The 18603-nt window shown below is 37.1% G+C and overlaps 1 protein-coding gene across 1 annotated transcript in view; it reads right to left on the bottom strand.

The window, feature by feature from the left end:
• MYO16 (myosin XVI) overlaps positions 1 to 18603 on the bottom strand; it is a 406857-nt gene that overhangs the window by 255841 nt on the left and 132413 nt on the right. Inside the window, exons 10-12 of the mRNA XM_068526630.1 lie at positions 17531 to 17641; positions 8767 to 8832; positions 2242 to 2369 (exon numbers count right to left, since the gene is read on the bottom strand). Coding sequence (XP_068382731.1) covers positions 2242 to 2369; positions 8767 to 8832; positions 17531 to 17641 — 305 coding nt within the window. The remainder of the gene's footprint in view (positions 1 to 2241; positions 2370 to 8766; positions 8833 to 17530; positions 17642 to 18603) is intronic.

Raw genomic sequence — 18603 nt, 5'->3', positions numbered from 1 at the left:
CTAGTGTGCTACCGGAGCCCATAATTATGAAGAAAATGAGAAATAAAATTAAAATTTGAAAATCAAATTACAAATCCTCTGGCCTGGTACTGTAAATCATCTACTCCAGGAATATTTGAATTTTGCTCTCCAAATCTTCAATTATTCTTTGTAAATGCTAATTATGGGACATAATAGACACTCTGTAAATGATCTTTACACAAAGTATTTAGTGGAATTCTAAATTTACTCATTTTAATGTATTAGTATAAATGCAGAAAGCCTATCGTAGTCAAGACAATCAAGGAGGTTGAGAAGCTACCTGCAAAACCAACCCTGAAAGAAGAAAGACAATGAATAGAGTATAAGTCCTTGTGATCATGGATTTGCTCTTCCTTTCTTGAAACGTGGATGAAGAAATCTTTTTTTCAGAATAAGTGGTTGATAACATGGCATTATTAGCCTTTTAAAATGTCCCAAAGGAATATTAGTGCTGCAGAATATTAACAAATCTTACTGTTGTTAGAAAAACAATTCCATGAGCAAGTACATGTAGAAACAAAGACAAACAGGTTTCTTCACTGAAAGAACATGCTAGGCATTGTGAACTCTGTAATCGGTAGGTTCCCAAAGGATATGGATTCACTGGCCCCTGATAGCTTCACTAAGGTCCAAAGTCTTTGACAAGGATTAAGTGGATTCAATGAGAATTTAGTTAAGCCCGTGGATTTGTAACCATCATTTTAGGTGAGTTTGGGGGGGACCTCTGCAAGCCTCCTTAGGTTAGCGGCACTGGGCGAGCCACGCTCTAGAGTCTGGCTGTGAGTGTGGATAACCTTCACTCGGGCTCAGAAGCCAGACTATTGTGCTCACATCCCAGCTACGCTACCTATTTACTAGTTGGGAGACCCTGGACTAATGAACTAACCCTTCTAATACTCAGCGCCTGATACATAAAATGACAATAATAATAATAACGATGACGATACCTATCCTACAAGGTTACTAAAGCAATGAATAAGACGATACATGGAAAGCACCTAGAGGAGGGTCTGGCACTTAGTAGGTTCTCAATAAATATGAGTTGTTATTATCGTCAACACTATTACACACTCCCCACCATCTCATGATTTTTAAAAAGTGTTTCTCTTTTTGTCTAAGTGAGACCAGGAAACCCAACAGATAAAGCAGATGAAAGCAGAGTTGCTTGATTCAAGAATGCCTAGGTCCCCCACCCCAGCCCAGGGGACACTTCAGAACAGGTGTAAAAACAACCATTTGCACACTATTTTGAAAACCATAACACTAAAGTTTGCAACCCATCAATGTGACCCTCCATGGAATTTCTGATTAAATTAACAACGTAAAAGTATATAAAGAAGTGCTTATTTAAATATTTAAATATTATTTGGGTTCTTTCCAGGTTTCCATCGTTACTCTTTTATCTCACTTTGACTCAGGCTGTGCAAAGCTTTAGTCACACATTCAGTTTTCAACCAACACTACTGCTGAAAACTATGCAAAGCCAGGGGTATTTATGAAAGTCTCCCTCTTGTGGCAGTGTGGTCTGATATAAAACATAATTCTCAACGCAGATCTTATTTTAATACCTAAATATTTCTTTATTCCTCTATCAATATATAATCACATTTCATCCCTACTTCTTGCGGTACACTTCTTTTTGACGTGAAGAATTTTTGCTCCAATCTAAATGCTCCCTCCTGAGCATCTTGGTATTTATGAGCTAATATTACAATCGCATTTCACTAAAAAATTACTTTGAGTGTATAATTTTGTTGACATATGAGCAAAGGTATAAATACCTAGAAGCAGGTGGGAAATCCCACATCTGCAAGGTCTTGCATGGTATTTTGCTCAGCACCACATTTTGGAGAAGGGTGGTACTAGTATCGGGTGCCTCTCTTTCCCATGTTTTCTAAGGTATGAAAGCAAGACACTGGTTCTAAGCTGTAAATCTTCAAAAGGAAGAAAAAATTGGATGACTCTCACAAACATAATGTTGAATGGTTGAAATGAGTTTCGGGCTCCGTTTGTTGATATCGATTCAGCTACACTCAGGGCCATTTCTAATAACAAAGGTGTTTCTCCTTTGTAACGAGTCAAGTGTACTCACTGCACACTTAGTGGACCACAAACGGGTGAGGGAGTAAATAAACGTAAACCGGAAGAAATGAGGATGGTCTTACCGCCAAGCCCCCAGGGCAGAACTGAGCCTGGAGCTGGGGAGAGGGGCAGGCTCACCTGAGGATGAAGCACTGAGGTCTCTGCTCCTGGAAAAGCTGGTGGAAGGCTCTCTCCGCACACGAGAAAATGTGAGGTGGCAGAGAGGGGCAGGGCTGCCCCGCACTGCCCAGGTACAGCTGGGAGACCTGGAAAACAGGGCAGCACACAGGCAGGAATCTCCGTGAAAAGGGCTCAGGATCCTTTACCTCACGATGCAATTGACAGATTTCCCATACACAGAAGCATATAAATCTCTAATTTTGAGTCTCACTTGTAAACACAAACCATTTGCACAATGCTGCCCTTCTCAGCACATTTTAAGCATCCGTAATGACAAAACGGAGACATACATCTGAGCCTTCATTATTTGGTTTGCAGGCTTTAAATCACTTGGCTGTCTTCAAAAAGAGCAACTCCCCAAAATCCAGTTCAATAGCTATCCATGAAGTAAGCTGAAACGGTGGCAATTTATATCAAATGCAATTTCTCTCAGCAACATTTAATTTCAGTAACATAAGATGGCAAGGATATTTAATTTGAAAAGAAAGCAGTTGCATCTGAAACATACAAATTTACAAATTTCTCGGAAAAAGGACAAATAAAATGAACTTGACTTCAGTGCAAATGGTGATTTTTAATGATTGCCACAGTGATTCAGTGCTAGTATTCTTAGTCCTTTCGAGTTTCGAGTGAATTGTGTTATATTAGAATCAAAACTAAATGATAGGAGGACTTGTGAGTCATGAAGAAATATCAGACAAACTTAATTTTTATTCTGCAAAATAACTGGCTTGTATCTTCAAAGATGTCAAGGTTGGAAAGTTCAAGAGTAGATTGAGGGACTGTTCCAAATTGAAGGAAATTAAAGCACCCAGTGGTCAGTGCACCCTGTGATGGTGGACTGGATCTTTGGTTGTTTGGGCATCACTGAGACAACAGAAAAGACTTGAATGAAGCCTCCTGATTAAATGGTAACAGCTCTAATTTCCCAATTTTGATGATTGTATGGAGGTTACATAGGAAAATGGCGTTGTTTTTAGTAAATACACAGTACATGTACTCAAGGTTGATGGGACAACATGCCAGCAAATTATTTTAAAATGGCTGAAGGAAAAAAGTTGTTTGTACTCATTATTTGCAATTTTTCCATAAGTGTAAAATTATTTCAAATTACAGGGGAAATTATTTTTTAAAGTAGAATCAATCAATGATCTACAGCTACAAGAAAAAATTGGATGACTCTCACAAACATAATGTTGAATGGAATCTATCAGATACATATGAGAACATACTATGAGATCCCATTTACAGAGAGCAAAAAAAAAAAAAAGCAGGTGAAACCAATCTATGTATGCTGTTAGAAGTCAGCGTGGCGGTACTTTGGGCAAAGGGTTAGTGATTGGAAAGAGCAAGTGTGGGCTCTGGAGGCTGGGAATATTCTACCTCTAGTGCTCGTGGACAAGTACACTCAGAGATGAGCACTTTCCTGTATGCATTTTATCCCAATAAAAACATCAAAAGCCTAAGTCATCAAACATTGCGGTTCTGCTGCAGAGAGAGAAAAAGGAACCGCTGGAACAGACTACAGAACTCAACTCAGGCCCACACGGTGAGATTTGGGGGCCGCAGGGCTGTGTCACTTATCCTTAAAGGAAGCTGTCAAGAAAATTGATTATTCGTAAAGGAAACAAACATCACTATCTCATGCCATGTGTAAAACTAAATTCCAACTGAATTTAAGTTCCAAATATGAACGGCAAAGCTTAACACATTTAGAAAAGTATGTAAAAACAGTACTCTTATGATTTGGGAGTAAGGGAAGAGGGGTCAAAAACACACATTTTATTGGGAAAATTCCTACAACATTATAGCTAACAACTCCTGTTCAACCACCAACAGCACACATATAATAATAAAAAAAACTGAGGCGAAGACAGAGAGGAAAGTAAGCTGGGCAAACAATCAATAAATTATCAGCATTTTATAAACGACTCTCACAAATCAATAAGAAAAACTGGAAACAAAATAGAAAATTGGACAAAGAATGTAAGCGGAAAAGAAAGGCCAATACATGTGAGAAAAGATGAAAAAACAACTCTCTTCGTAACCAAGGAAATGCTATTTCAAACAATAAGGTGATACAGTACACATGAACTATTGGTAACTTTATCAATAATAGCTTAATAATGATGACGATGGCCTCACTTGCTATATGCTTGCTGCTTTTCTCAGCATTTTACACTCACTTATCCAATTCTCCTAGAAACCTGCGACTTGGATATGAGGATGATCTTCCTGTTTACAGATGAGGAAACTGATGCAAAGAAAAATTAGTGACAGGTCCAAGGTCACATGGCAAGTTAGCGGTGGAGCTTGACTTCAAAATGAAGTTTTCTCTAGGGCTGAGAAACACATGTATAATACTGAGTGCTGTTCTAAGAAATTCTACGTGTAATTTGGCAGTAACTTCTAAACTTAAGGAGGTAGATTTGACTAGCGATCTCGCTGTAGAAATTCTCAAACGTGAACCAAGAACTACACACCAAACAATCCTCAGCACTTTCTGTAAGAGCAGAAAACAAGAAAGTAATTCTACAATAGGGATTAATGAATAAATATAAATAATTGTGTATTAAAACAATAAAACACTATAGGGTATTTAGAATGAATTAACTAGACCCTAACCTTTTATCATGGAAAATTTTTGAAAGCATAATGATTAATGACGATTTTTGTTGTAAAAGAATATAGTTAGTATATTCTCTGAGTAAATTAAAACAGAAAATAATGGCATATGCAGTTTTTATTGCATATATTTGTGCATGTATACAGAATGAACAGACAGAAGATTGGATAAAAGGATAACTTCGGTGATGTATATGTATAGTTGATTCACTTTGTTATAAAGCAGAAACTAACACACCATTGTAAAGCAGTTATACTCCAATAAAGATGTTAAAAAAATCTACTAATGGATAATAAAGAACAGTACATTAAAAAAAAAAAAAAAGGGTAACTTTGGGATAGTGATTGTCATCTTTTGTGAAAAGGAACAGGCTGAAGTGGAACTCAGTCTGTGCTGACATCACACAGTGTCACTTAATCTCAGACACCATGTAATTGAAACATGCCTTTATTTTCTGTACCACCCAGAAAATAACATTACAATTAAACTAGCACACAATGTCTTGGTATCACATCTTTAAAGCTGCATCCCAACCTCAGGAGTGCATGTGAAAAAAGATGGCACTTTTTATGTTAAATGTTTTAAGAGATACGAGACATGTATGGGGGGTGGGCACACCATTGTCTATTATACTTGAACTTTTTGCATTTTGAATTATTCCAGAATTTAAAATAAATATAAAAGAAATTTGAATGATAGTGACGTCTACATGATAATTCATCAGCCAGCTAGGAAGGTTTAGCCCACCTTTGTTTTCTTGCAGGATAAATTTCTGTTCTGCGTTTGTTTGGTTTTTTTTAAACTTGCACTAACACTATTTCACTTTCTCCCCAAGTCCAACCTGGATCTAATCTAATTTTGACAAAATGCTTTTAAACTCCATTTGTTTTTGTAAAGTCCTAGTAAGGATTTCATTAGATGTTATCAAAAAAGTGAGATCCAAGAGACCCAGGAGCATGCCTGTATCTACATGTACGTGGGGTTCATCTCACATTCCTGCTGTGTTTCTTCAAACCTATTTAGAGTTAGGTATTCTCCTTAGGCTAAGTTTCACTACACTTTAGATGTGGTAAAGAATCGTGAGTGTCCAAAGTTTTTTCATGATAATCAAACCAATAACCTTTCTCAGTTCCCTTTTCCTGTAAATCTTCTTCTTTTCATGTGATGTTAGAGTTTGTATTGTAGAATACTCCATTGCTACCACCTGGTAATACTTTGCTTGACGCTAATTCTACACTTAAGAAGTAATGTAAATATGAAATAATAATTTTAATAGAATAGCATTTTCCACTTATTTATATTGAACCTTGAAGGTTTTCACCAAGCCGTTCTAGTTTCCTGAGTGATTGACAAACCACCGACTTTACATTGGTTACCATGATCAGTACTAATATTAATGCATGTTCTCATTTGGTTCAGAAAATATTGTCAGGGTCAGACCTTTCCTTTCCCACAGGCCATCTCTCTCCATTTCACCTTATTCTCTCCATGTCTGTATCATTTGGGAACAAGAGGATTTTGGTCCGTGGACATTTTAAGTGCTCTTTCACAGTTGAGATGGCATCACATAAGCTTCATTCGGCTTATCTCTAGTCTTATCTCTAGTCTCTAGAGTCTAGCTGGACTCTGTGATCCCATATAAATAAGGTCCTTCTTTATGGATCAATTCCCTCCTATTTTCCACTGTGCACGATACCCGTCAATAAACATCCAGGAGATTGCAGGATCCTGCCACGCTCTGATTTCTGAAGCCAACCATGCAGTCTGTAGCTTATGCGAGGGCCATTCACAGGCCCCTGACATCAGGGACCTGGTAATCTGTGGAACCTGATGCCAAGGGCTTGAGGGGCGTGGCTGCTGCTTTCACACCAGAGTCTGAACATGTCACTCTATTTGCCTGATTGGATTTCCCACTCATTATCTTATACCTATATATAGATGACATACTCCGAAAAAACAAAGTTTGTTTTATACAAATGACTAATTATATGTCTCTGGGCTCAGCATTTGGGTCCCTGAGAGTAGTCTGTCCTGCATCTGCTCTGGGGCTACATGACCTGCATTTAAATTGTCTCTTCCACTCATGAGAAAACTTTAGAAAGCCTAGTTAATCTCCTGAAGTCTCAGTTTATCCATCTGCAAAGAGGGAATGGTAACACTTACACTGATTGGGTCCCTTTTGGGATTACATGTGGTAGCATATGTAAAGCCCTTTGCAGCAGGCGTGCCGTGTGCTAAACCCCTATACTAAGCCCAGTAGAGTTCTCCTTCCCTGGCTAAGAAGCCCAGCCACCCTAGCTACTTGCCAAATCCCAACATGCCTGGCCATGGGAACATCAGGAGTCCAGCAGCATCTGTAAGTCAATGGAATGTGAAAGCAAAGGAAGCCCTAGGCCTGGCATCCCACACTAGGTGCCGTGTTACACTTTGGCGGAGCTTAATCTCACCTGTAATTCGAGGATGCAGGATGACGGATCACTTTTGTACTGTGTGTAGTCAAAAATATAACCTTGAGAAGTCACCCCCGGGTACTTATCCTGAAGGTGTCATCCTTTTGCACACTGAGATTTCAAGGTGATCTATCTTTGGTTTGTGAACTCCATAGTAAAGGTTATGGCGAGAAGCATCCGAGAAAAGTCTGATACTGAGTGTGAGAAGCCGATGCAGGTTCACTGCTCAAGCATTTACCCTCAGACGTTCACCTGTGCGTCGGTTTTCTGAATACTGCTTTGCCAATGCCGTAGGCTTGGTTCTTGAACGGCGCCATCTTCCCTGTCATTGTTACCTCCCCTCCCCCTTCTCCTCCTCTTCTTCCTCCCCCTCCTCCTCCTTTCCCTCCTTTTCCTGCACCTTTTCCTATGACAGAACTCCCAAGATGATTATGGGTACCTGTAATTCCTTTTGCCCTCGTCGGTCATGCTTCCACACACACTCAGACAGCCCAGGGATGAGGCTGGGGTAGGAACGGGTGGAAGGAGGAGGGTGGGCAAGTTCCAAGGCAGTTTTAAAGCAACGGTGGAACTGACTTTGGGTAAGAAGAGTGGAAGGTGGGGTAGTGAGAGGTCCTCTCATACCCGGGAAGCATTTCTGTAGTAATTCTTAGCAGCTTCTTTGGGAGTTTAGAGAGGGTAATCTCTTTCTCTCTTCCTCTCTCTTTCTCTCCCCTACCCCCATCCCCCCTCCGGCATCTACGAGTGTGTCCCTGCTTCAAGAACACACGTCTCCTCCTTTCATCTCCTGCTCCTTATTAGGGATTCTGTTTCATACTGGAAGCAGCCTTGTGGCTGCACAAAACATAGAGAGCTCCCATGACAGTATGTTTGATCCAAAAATACTAGGCAAAGATCATACTGTGTTTTCAGTTGCCTGGAATGATTTTCCAAAAGCAATTTCTCTTTTAATTTTGAGTCTCATGATTAAAGCTGGAAAGTCTTTTAGAAAAATGTATAAATGCAGTATCATCCTTTCTTATTCCATTGCTTTAACATCATAATACTCTTCTGAAAGCAGTCATGATGTTCAAAGAACTCTAAACCGACTGACCTTGAATTAATCAAAAATACATGGGAAATAGAGTTAATATAACATTTGATTTTAGATGTCTGTCTAATGACTACAATCATAAGAATTACACATTATAAGTGCAAACAAATCTTTTGACAAAATAACATTCCTTGTCAATATTTTCTCAGAAGAAGTTAAAGTCACTATTATCTAAGCATTCAGTGTAGGATTTTCTGAGAAGCTTGATTTTACTTACTGTTTTGGTTTTTCCTTCTTAATCATTTGATACAAATAGGCATGTCTAGTGAGTGTTACTCTACATTATTAAATGATATTTTACATTTTATACTCACCATGGTGGAATAAATTGGAATCTCCTTGAATGGATTAACAAGCAGGAGGATGTCCCCAATAAAAGTCTGTTAAAAGGAAAGGATATAAATAGTTATTGGACCATATAAATAGCACCTTTAAAGTTAAAAATTATATAATTTTAAAATCACTGAGCAAAATATAGAGAATAAGTAAAATTCACACTTTACCATTTTGTGAATTGTTTTAACAGTTTGTAAATAAATAGAAAATTCAAATAAAATTAAACCAATAGGACTGTTCCATTGAACACATAACAAGTGAAATGACTGAATTCTAAGAATTTCTTATCTTAAAGGGGTTTTATAATCACCAGTTGAATAAAAACATACAAAATTAAAACACATGGCCAAATAGAATGGAGGCAGTGAATGGGCTATGAATTCTATGTTGCTGCATAAGAATAATAATAAAATGTATAACAGAAAAGTTAGTAAAGCACAAAAAGCAAATAAAAATAATTTTAATTTAAAAGAGACAAGTAATGAGATATAAAGGCATAAAGAACAGATGGGCCAAATAAAAATCAAATAATAAAATGTTAGATTTTAACCCAAATACATCAGTAATTATGTCAAATGCAAACTACTAAATAATTAAATGACAAAGATTATGAGAACTGGATTAAAATGCTAACTCAAATATAAAGACTAAGAAAACTTGAATGTTAAAGGACGAAGCAAGATACACATGAAAACAGTAATAACTGCAAGAAAGGTGGTTTAGCAATATTCAATTCACAGAAAATAGACTTTAAGGTAGGAAGCAGTACCAGTGATAAAAAGGGACATTTCACAATAATAAAATGATAAATCAGGAAGACATAGCAATTCTAAAAGTCTATGAGACTGAAATCTACCATAAAACTATAAGGAGAGAAACATGAACTCACAGTGATAGTGGGGAATCTTAACAATTTTTTCTTAGCAACTAATGGAACAAACAGACAAAATTTTGAAATAAATAATTACCAAGTTGACTAACTGACTTATATAGAACACTATTACCAAGAACCGTACAATATACATTCTTTTAAACTGAACACCGACCAGTTTCATTATGTTCAAAGAGTTTGAGTCACGTAGAGTATGTTCTCTAATCATGGGAGAATTATGATAGAAATTAATAATGGATACCTAGAAAATCACCAAATGTTTGGAACTTATACATCTGCAAATAACCTATGAGCCAGAAAAGAAATCATAATGCAAATGAGAAAATATTTTGATTATGACATATTATAACATGTGAGATGCTACTAAAGGTATACTTGGTATGAAAATTATTGCCTGAAATGTATATGTTAGAAAAGAAGAGAGACAGATCATGATCTAAGTATCCATTTCAAAGAGCTCATCAAATTACATAAAATTATGCAGAATTAAATAGCCAATATAAGAGCAGAAATTAGGGCTTCCCTGGTGGCGCAGTGGTTGAGAATCTGCCTGCCAATGCAGGGGACACGGGTTCGAGCCCTGGTCTGGGATGATCCCATGTGCCGCGGAGCAGCTGGGCCCGTGAGCCACAACTACTGAGCCTGCGCGTCTGGAGCCTGTGCTCCGCAACGAGAGTCTGCGATAGTGAGAGGCCCGCGCACCACGATGAAGAGTGGCCCCCACTCACCGCAACTGGAGAAAGCCCTCGCACAGAAACGAAGATCCAACACAGCCATAAATAAATAAATAAACAAATACTTAGAAAAAAAAAAAAGAGCAGAAATTAAAGGAATAGTAAACAAATGCCAAGGAATAGAAAACAAAAGCCAAAAGGCAATCTTGCAAAATCTAATAAAAACATAGTACCCTAACAAGATTGACTGAGGAAACAAGAGGAAATGCACCAACTACCAATATCTTAAATATGACATCACTACAGATACCACTGACATGAAAACAGATGAAGAGGATATTAGGGATCATACTTTAGTCACTAAGTTTGGATATTTAGAAGATGTGGACAACAATCCACCATCTTACCAAAACAAATGTACTAACTTATAGGAAATCTAACTAGTTTTATTTTCTGTAAAAGAAATTGAATCTATGTCTAAAACCTTTCCACAAAGAAAACTAAGAATTCACCAGTGAATTCTTCTCAATGCTGATGTACAAATAAACAAATGTTATACAAATTATTCCAGAAAACAGCAAAGAGGGAACATGATTCACTTCATTTTAAGAGGCCTCAATAAACTGGATATTAAAAACCTAACTAGTATATTGAAAGAAAAGAAAATTATAGCTGGTCTCTCTCATTAAAATACATGCTAAAATCTTGAGAAAAATGTTGACAAGTTGAATCCAATAAGACACTCAACAGATAATATATTTCAACCAAATATGCTTTATTCTACTAATCCAAGGTTGGCTTCATATTAGAAAATTAACCCTTGTAATTTATAATACTAAGGAGTCAAGAACTAAAGTTATAGGATCATCTCAATAAATGACAAAAAATATTTAATAACATTCAATTCCCACTCTTGATTAAAAATAATAATAACTTTGAAAACTATTAATATAACGGAACTTTCTTAATCTATAAAAAGTTATTACACCTGTGGCACAGCTACTGCTAACAACTTGCTTAATGACAAAACACAGATTTTAATGATAAAACACAGATTTTAATAATAAAACAGCTTTACCCTGGGATCAGAAACAAGACAGGAATGTCAATTATTGTCACTGCCAGTCATCTTTTTATTAACAGCCCTATACCATGAAACAATGCAAGAAAGAAAGTAAAGAATCTATCAAGATTTAAAAGAGACACATGAAAGTCATTATTTGGAGACTACATAGCAGTGTGTGCAGAAAAGCCAAAAGAATCTCCATGTAAGTTAATACTGACATGTGGATATAGCAAGTTTGATGAATAAAATGTGCTTATAAAAAATCAAAATCGTATCTCTATATATTAGCGATAAACAATTAGAAAACACAATTGCTTGTTACTTTCAATAAGAAAATAACATTTATTATAGCATCAAAACTTGAAAAATGCCTAAAATAGATCTAATGCAAACAGGCCTTCTATACCAATTTTTTTTAAATGTTCCAGAAAAATTAAAGATGACCAAAGGACGGATAGTAACATTCCATGAAACAAAAAATCCAATATTGGAAAAATGTCAATTATTCTCATCTAATCTGTACATTCAAAGCAATACCAATGAAAATCCAATGAAAATTGATAAGTGGACTTTAAAATATGTATGAATGTCCAAGAGTCATTAGCCAAGACATTTTGAAGAACAAAGTCAGAGGACTTTCTATATATCAAGATTTATTATATAGCTATAATGATTAAGATATTTTAGTACTGGTTTACACACAGACTAACAGATCCATACAACAGAAGACCAATTTCAGAGAGACTCACTCCCCATGGCAAGCTTGTTTATAACAAAGGTCTCATTGCAATGCATCGGGGGAATCCACATGGGAAAATATTCATCTTGACCCTCCTCTTTTACCACTGTGAAATCATTTCCACACTGGTAATACACCTGAAACGTTAAAGTTAAAACAGCCAAACTGCAAGAAGGAAACATAAGAAAATATTTTCAGGACCAAGGCCAAAATTCTTTAAGCAGGACACAAAAAGTACTAACCCTAAAGAACTCTGTAAAAATTGCAAATTTCTCTGTATCTAAAGACACTTTAGAAGACTAAAATGCAAGCCACAAACTGGGAGAAAATGTTTGCAATAAATATATATCTATATCTATACATATCAGACAAAGAAAGAATATCCTGAATATTTAAGAAACCCCTACACATCAAGGAGAAAATGTAAAACAACCCATTTGTTTTTAAATGGCAATATAATTGGAGACACTTCACAAGGTAAGACAATCAAATCAACAACAGACACCTATCGGTCAACATCATTAGTTATGTGGAATTAATTTTAAAAACCTCAGCTAAAGCTGGACTTGTAACAGGCCTGGAGGGGGTGATTTCACACCCCTACCATGCATCCTTAATTACCCCAAACAGGAAGAGCCCTACCATCTATCTATAACAGAAAGATGTCTCTATTTCACTGACCAACAGAAAGAAAAAAACATCTTTCAGCTTGAGGACAGCCTCGCCCATCAGAGACTGAAGCAGCCCAACCAATGAGAAGCCTGCATGCTCTGGACTCCACGCTTCCTCCAATGGATCATTTAGTTATTACAGCCCCTCCCAAACCCTCTCTTTTCCCTATAAAAGCAAGCTCCCCTTCCTTGTTTTCTGGCTTTGCCTGTGGTCTGCCATAGTTTGCACAACCCGAATTTCAATTCCTTTGCTATTCCTGAATAAACTTGCTTTTGCTATTATATTTGGCTATTATATTGCTTTTGCTATTATATTTGGCTATTATATTATTAAAATTGACAGTTACCAGGGAAATGTAAGTTAAAACCAAAATGAAGTACCACTGCACAACTGCCAGAATGGCTAGATTTTTTTTTTTTTAATTAATAATACAAATAATACTGATAACATCCAGTGTTGGTCATGATGTGGAAACCTAGATGTCTGTATTGGGCATGTAGCCACTTTGAGATACTATTTGGCTGTATCTCCTGAAGCTGAACACACCTGATGATGCTGGCACTCTAGTCCTAGGTGAGCGCCTCACAAAAGATGTGAGGCTGTGTGTTACTCCAAGAGCTACTTAATATGTGTGCCCCCCAAAAGGCATAGCGTGGTTTATAACAGTATTATTCATAGTAACCAAAAAGTGGAAACAACTCAAAGATTCCTCAGTTGTAGAGTAAATAAATAGAAGACGATATATTCATACAGTAGCTTATTGTACAGTAGCTTACTTACAGGAATAAAAACAAACAACTGCTGCTACAAGCAACACTACAGATGAGTATCAGAAACATAATGATGATGAAAGATGACAGACACAAACAGGAATATACCGGATGACTCCTTTTATACAAAATTAAAAGAAATACAAAACTAATCCATAAGAGTATATGCCAGAATCTTTCGTAATGATTACAGAAAACTGGGGAAGGAACTTCTTACACTCCTTTTCTTTATGAAGCTGCTGGTTACATAGGTGTGTTCACCAAATAAAAATTCATGAAGCAATACTTTAATGAGCTGTGCATTATTCTCTTTATATGTCATAATGCATTACAGCATTCACTTAAAAGAAGGACCGGCTAGCATTTTATAGCCAAGTAAAGGAGCAAGGAAATAAAAGTGAAATAATTGAACCAAAGGGGAACCTTATTAGTGAAGTATCTGAAAATTAGTCTTAAATTCCAAAAGAAGAAAAATGAAGATAGAAAGTAGATTGAGGGAGAATTGAGAAATCTGTTAATTAAGAAAGATGAGGAACATTAAAATAAAATAAAAATACCCTAAAATGCATTTTTTATGGAGATATAATTTTTGGGGGGCCTAAATATTGAAGGAATTCAGGACTATCTGAAAATATATTTTGTGATAAAAATAGTTTTTAAAACTATTACTTGAATGTTAATAATGTTATTTATTCTGTGCACTTCCTGGCGAGTGAATATCACATTACCTGCAATTCACACTTTCTGTTTGATGGTTCGGGAACTTCCTACTCCTACAGACTGTAGGGAAACTTCGCAATCTGATATCCAAATGGGATGCTATACACTCAGTTAAAAGAGCAACTTACAGATTGTTCCGAAAGATCATCTTATATAACAAATCAGACTACAGGGCTATAGCGAAAAGAGATGAAAACCCTGGTTAAACAGTTAATTCAGCTGAAATGTTTTCTCTTGGGCTCTGACGGGCCCAGAGAGCAGCAGTAGAGGTGGTATTCTGTCTGCATTTTGAAGGTAGGGCTGATGAGATTGGCAGGGAAATCGCATGTGGGGTATGTAAGAAAAAGAAGCACCAATACTCTTCCAGTCATTTTGGCCTGAAAACTGAAAGAAAGAGGTTGTCATTAACGGAGATGGGAGGGGCATGGGAGGGGCATGTTGGGATCGGACAACCAAATTTGAATATTTTAATGTTGAAACATCTACTAAAGTAGTGCTTTTGTATCCGTGGGGAAGGAACACTTTTATTTCCAATTCACTGTGGACTAATACTTCTGCAAAACATAATAAAAAACGAATTCCTGGAAAACTGAAATTGAAAAAGACAAAGACATACAAAAAGCAAGGCTTGATTCTTATGAGATTCAACAGACAGAAATTAAACCATTAAATTGCTACAAGAGTTTCTAAAAGCTTACTCTGAGGGCAGACTGGTAATAAAAAGTTCACATATCCAATGGTCCAGAGAATACACTGCGCGAATCACCTATTACTATTCAATCAATAACGTTTAAATTGCTTGTCTATCCATTAAAGGCAAATTCAAATACCATAACTTGGAGCACTCATTACAAAATTGATCCTAGGTAGTTCAGCCCTTCAATATTTCAGGTCTACAGAAGAGGAAATCATGCCTCACATAGTGAAAAGTTTATATCCTCAAAAAGAAAACCACAGGCCCAAAATAGAGTCCCGTATGCTAGGCCAGGCTATCCGACAGGGGCGTAATACCTAACCTAACTGAAGCTGCCACCTCCCCCAGAAATGTGGTCTTGACCAGACAGTCAGGAATTTTCTGTTTGGTACCAGTAACGTAATATGTCACATGGCCCCTCTCCATTCCCCAAAAGATGATGAGGTAATCGCTACATAGACCCCTCTGTTCCCCACAGGTAGTTACCTAAGCCTGAAGCACTATTTTTTATGACTTCCCTATCTTGCCTTTAAAACCCTTCCCTTTCTGTGGCCCCCTGGAGCTCCCCTCTACTAGCTAGATGGGGTGTTGCCCAATTCATGAATCATTCAATAAAGCCAATTAGATCACTAAAATTTACTCAGTTGAATTTTGTTTTTTAATAGTATTTTATATGAACTTTAGCAAAGCAGGGAATCCTAATTCTGATTATCCAGGTAGAGAGAGAAACCCAGTAGAGTTAGCAAAGAGAGTCTACGAAGGTGGTCCACTGTGTGGGGTTTGCAACGTGACTCGGATAAACAGGTGGGAAGTAGTTGTCATTTCAGATGAGAAAGTGCAAGACCAGCAGGGCTCCTGCTCCCCCTGAGCTCAGAGTCTAGCATGGCAGCAAGATGCTAATCAAACCACCAACAAGGTTTATAATCACAAGTGGTGAGAAGTGTGCTACAGAAAGATGGTCCACAGTGACTTAATCTGGAAGTTCTGGGAAGGTTTACTTAAAGACTGAAGAAGTATTGAGTGGGAGTTTATAAAACTATGTATTACGTGGAGGTAGAAAGAGAACTTTATGGACAAAAAAGACAGTCTAAGGGGAATCCCTGATGCAGGAAGGAGGGCAGCGACCAGTGACTAAGAATCATCCATGAGAGTGTTTAGGGACCAGATCGTGAATAAGGCTTGTGGCTGTCCTTCCAAGAAAAATGACAAGCCTCAGAAAAGTTTTAAGACTGGGAGTTTCGAGATTACATTTGTTCTTTACGAAAATTACTCTAGTTCATTATGAAGTTTCCTCTAGAAATTCAGGAGGCTATTGGAGAAAAGATGATGAGGATGGTGCCCACTGGGATACAGAGTAGTAGATTAAATGATATTTGGGAGATAAAGCCACTTGAAAAGCATGAAAGAAATAAGAGAAATCAAAACTATTCAAGCAGTGGTCTGCTGATAATGTGATTAAGAAGTTAAAACGAAGAAGAATCAACACGATGCTGGAAAAGGAGAGACAAGAGAACAAAAATAACACAAAAGCAACAGAGTAGTAACAGACCAAACTAATCAGGCTTCACCACGTTCTGCTGATGACTCAATTCCATTAATTTTGATAGAAGTATTTAATTTTAAGTGTATTTACAGTGGCGGGCAATTTATCCCATCATTAAGACACTGCATTGAATGTTCATGGGTTAATCAGCACCTGACAATTTATTGCTTGTAAAGAAATCTCAGATTTCACATTTACATGAAAATTACTTAATCAGTTTCTCAGTAGAGTAGGAAAAAAAACAGGTGTTATCAAAAAGGGATAGCAGACATATGCATAATCAGATTTCTCCATAGACATTCTGATTGAATTGCTCTGAGATGAACTTAACAAAATCAATGAGAGAGAGAGAGAGACATTGAGATTGCATAGTGTCAAAACTGATACACGTATTGGAAGGAATAACACATATAAACCAGAAGAGAACCACAGCAAATCAATTCTCCATGCTGTTTGTCATCTGAGTCATATATTTGTATGCTATTATCAGAGATGTGTATATAAATTATTTACTAGACAAAGACATTTCCTGATAATTTAGAAGAACAATAGTTTTTCTTTCATGCAAATAGAGAAGCATCGTCCACGCACACTTAGCTTTTCCTCTTTAGCTTCATTCTCCAGATCTAGGAGGCTGAGTTAAAGCAGATGAAACAAACAGCATTTTTATAAGTGATCTGCAGATCCTGCTGGTTCTAGCAAGATCTTCTTCTCCAGCAAACACGACAACAGGAAAGCTGTCTACCCTCAGGGTTTCAACTTTCTCTTAACAACCCTGAAATGTGAATCTTTGCAGAAATTGCCTTATAACTGAATCAGAAGAATTGACCCAAACTCTGAGAAATCCACCTTAAGCTATCAGCATGACCAGAGGTAACAATGAGCCCCTTCCTTGTCATATTTGCAGCACTGAAGGGTGAAAATATGCAGCAAGACAAAAGCAGTGCAAGAGGCAATTTCAAGGGCACTTACATAGATCTGATTGTTCCCAAAGCGCTTCTGAATTTCATAAAGCAGGCTGCTGTCGGTAAGCTGGCTGAGCGTTGCCAGGTCGTCGTTCGGAGCGGGAGGTATCAGCTTGACCTGGGGGAAAAGTAGGTAAGATCAATCCTAATTGCTTTCCAATCAACTGTCTTCACAGTTGTTTGTTCCATTTTCAATTACGTGTCAAAAGTTTACAGACCACATGAATTCGAAACTGTTATTAAAAGATGAAATGGTTCACTTGTAAGGAACAAAAAATTCAACAGTCACAGAAGTGTATTCAGGTGAGAATCTCTGTTCTGTACCCAACAGCCCGGGCACACATTCATACACGCACCTACACACACAACCTGCATGTGACCCCACGTCCCTCCAATCGTGAAGTCTAATTTAGACAGCTCTGAACTGTGCTGAGTCCTTTTTAAGACCAGCTGTTGAAAAGCTCATGTTTTTCAGTGTTTCCAAAGCTAAAGGAAAACTCCTATCACGAAACTGGAATGGGAAGAAAGCAGTGTGCCTGGACTTCAGTTTCTGAATACATGGAGGAAGGCACTGGAATTTAAAAGTAGCCTCTAGAATTTTGGCTCGTGAATTTTATTCTGTTCTACATTACTCCTAAGTTTAAAGTAGTGTCAGATTAAGATGATTCTGTCAGAAAGAAAAACATTGCTTTCCTACTCAATTTTATATTGAGTGACAGAGTTGAAAAACTGGACAATATTTCAAAAAAAAAAAGGTAAATTTGAAATATTTAAATTAGATAAAAATCTATTATTTACAAGTCAGAAATGGGCAATGTTTAGTTTTATTTATATAGACAAAGGTCTCTAGCAGGTTAGCATACATATTGAACTCCCAAAGCAATCATAAAAAGGAGAAAAACCAAGAGCAGGATGTTTTTTCCTTCAGAAGCAATGATTTACACGAAGATAATTAAATTCCTCGTATAACCACAGCTCTCAGGAGCTCAAGGCAAATTTCTGCATGCACATTAAGAAAAAAAAAAGCATGAATAGCACTAACAGAAGTTTCACGTTTGTTCCAACAAGGCTGAAAGAGCT

Source organism: Eschrichtius robustus, chromosome 18, assembly GCF_028021215.1.
Source record: "Eschrichtius robustus isolate mEscRob2 chromosome 18, mEscRob2.pri, whole genome shotgun sequence".
NCBI classification, from domain to species: domain Eukaryota; kingdom Metazoa; phylum Chordata; class Mammalia; order Artiodactyla; family Eschrichtiidae; genus Eschrichtius; species Eschrichtius robustus.
Note: the sequence above shows the minus strand (reverse complement) of the source record. Positions and strands in the feature narration are given on the sequence as shown.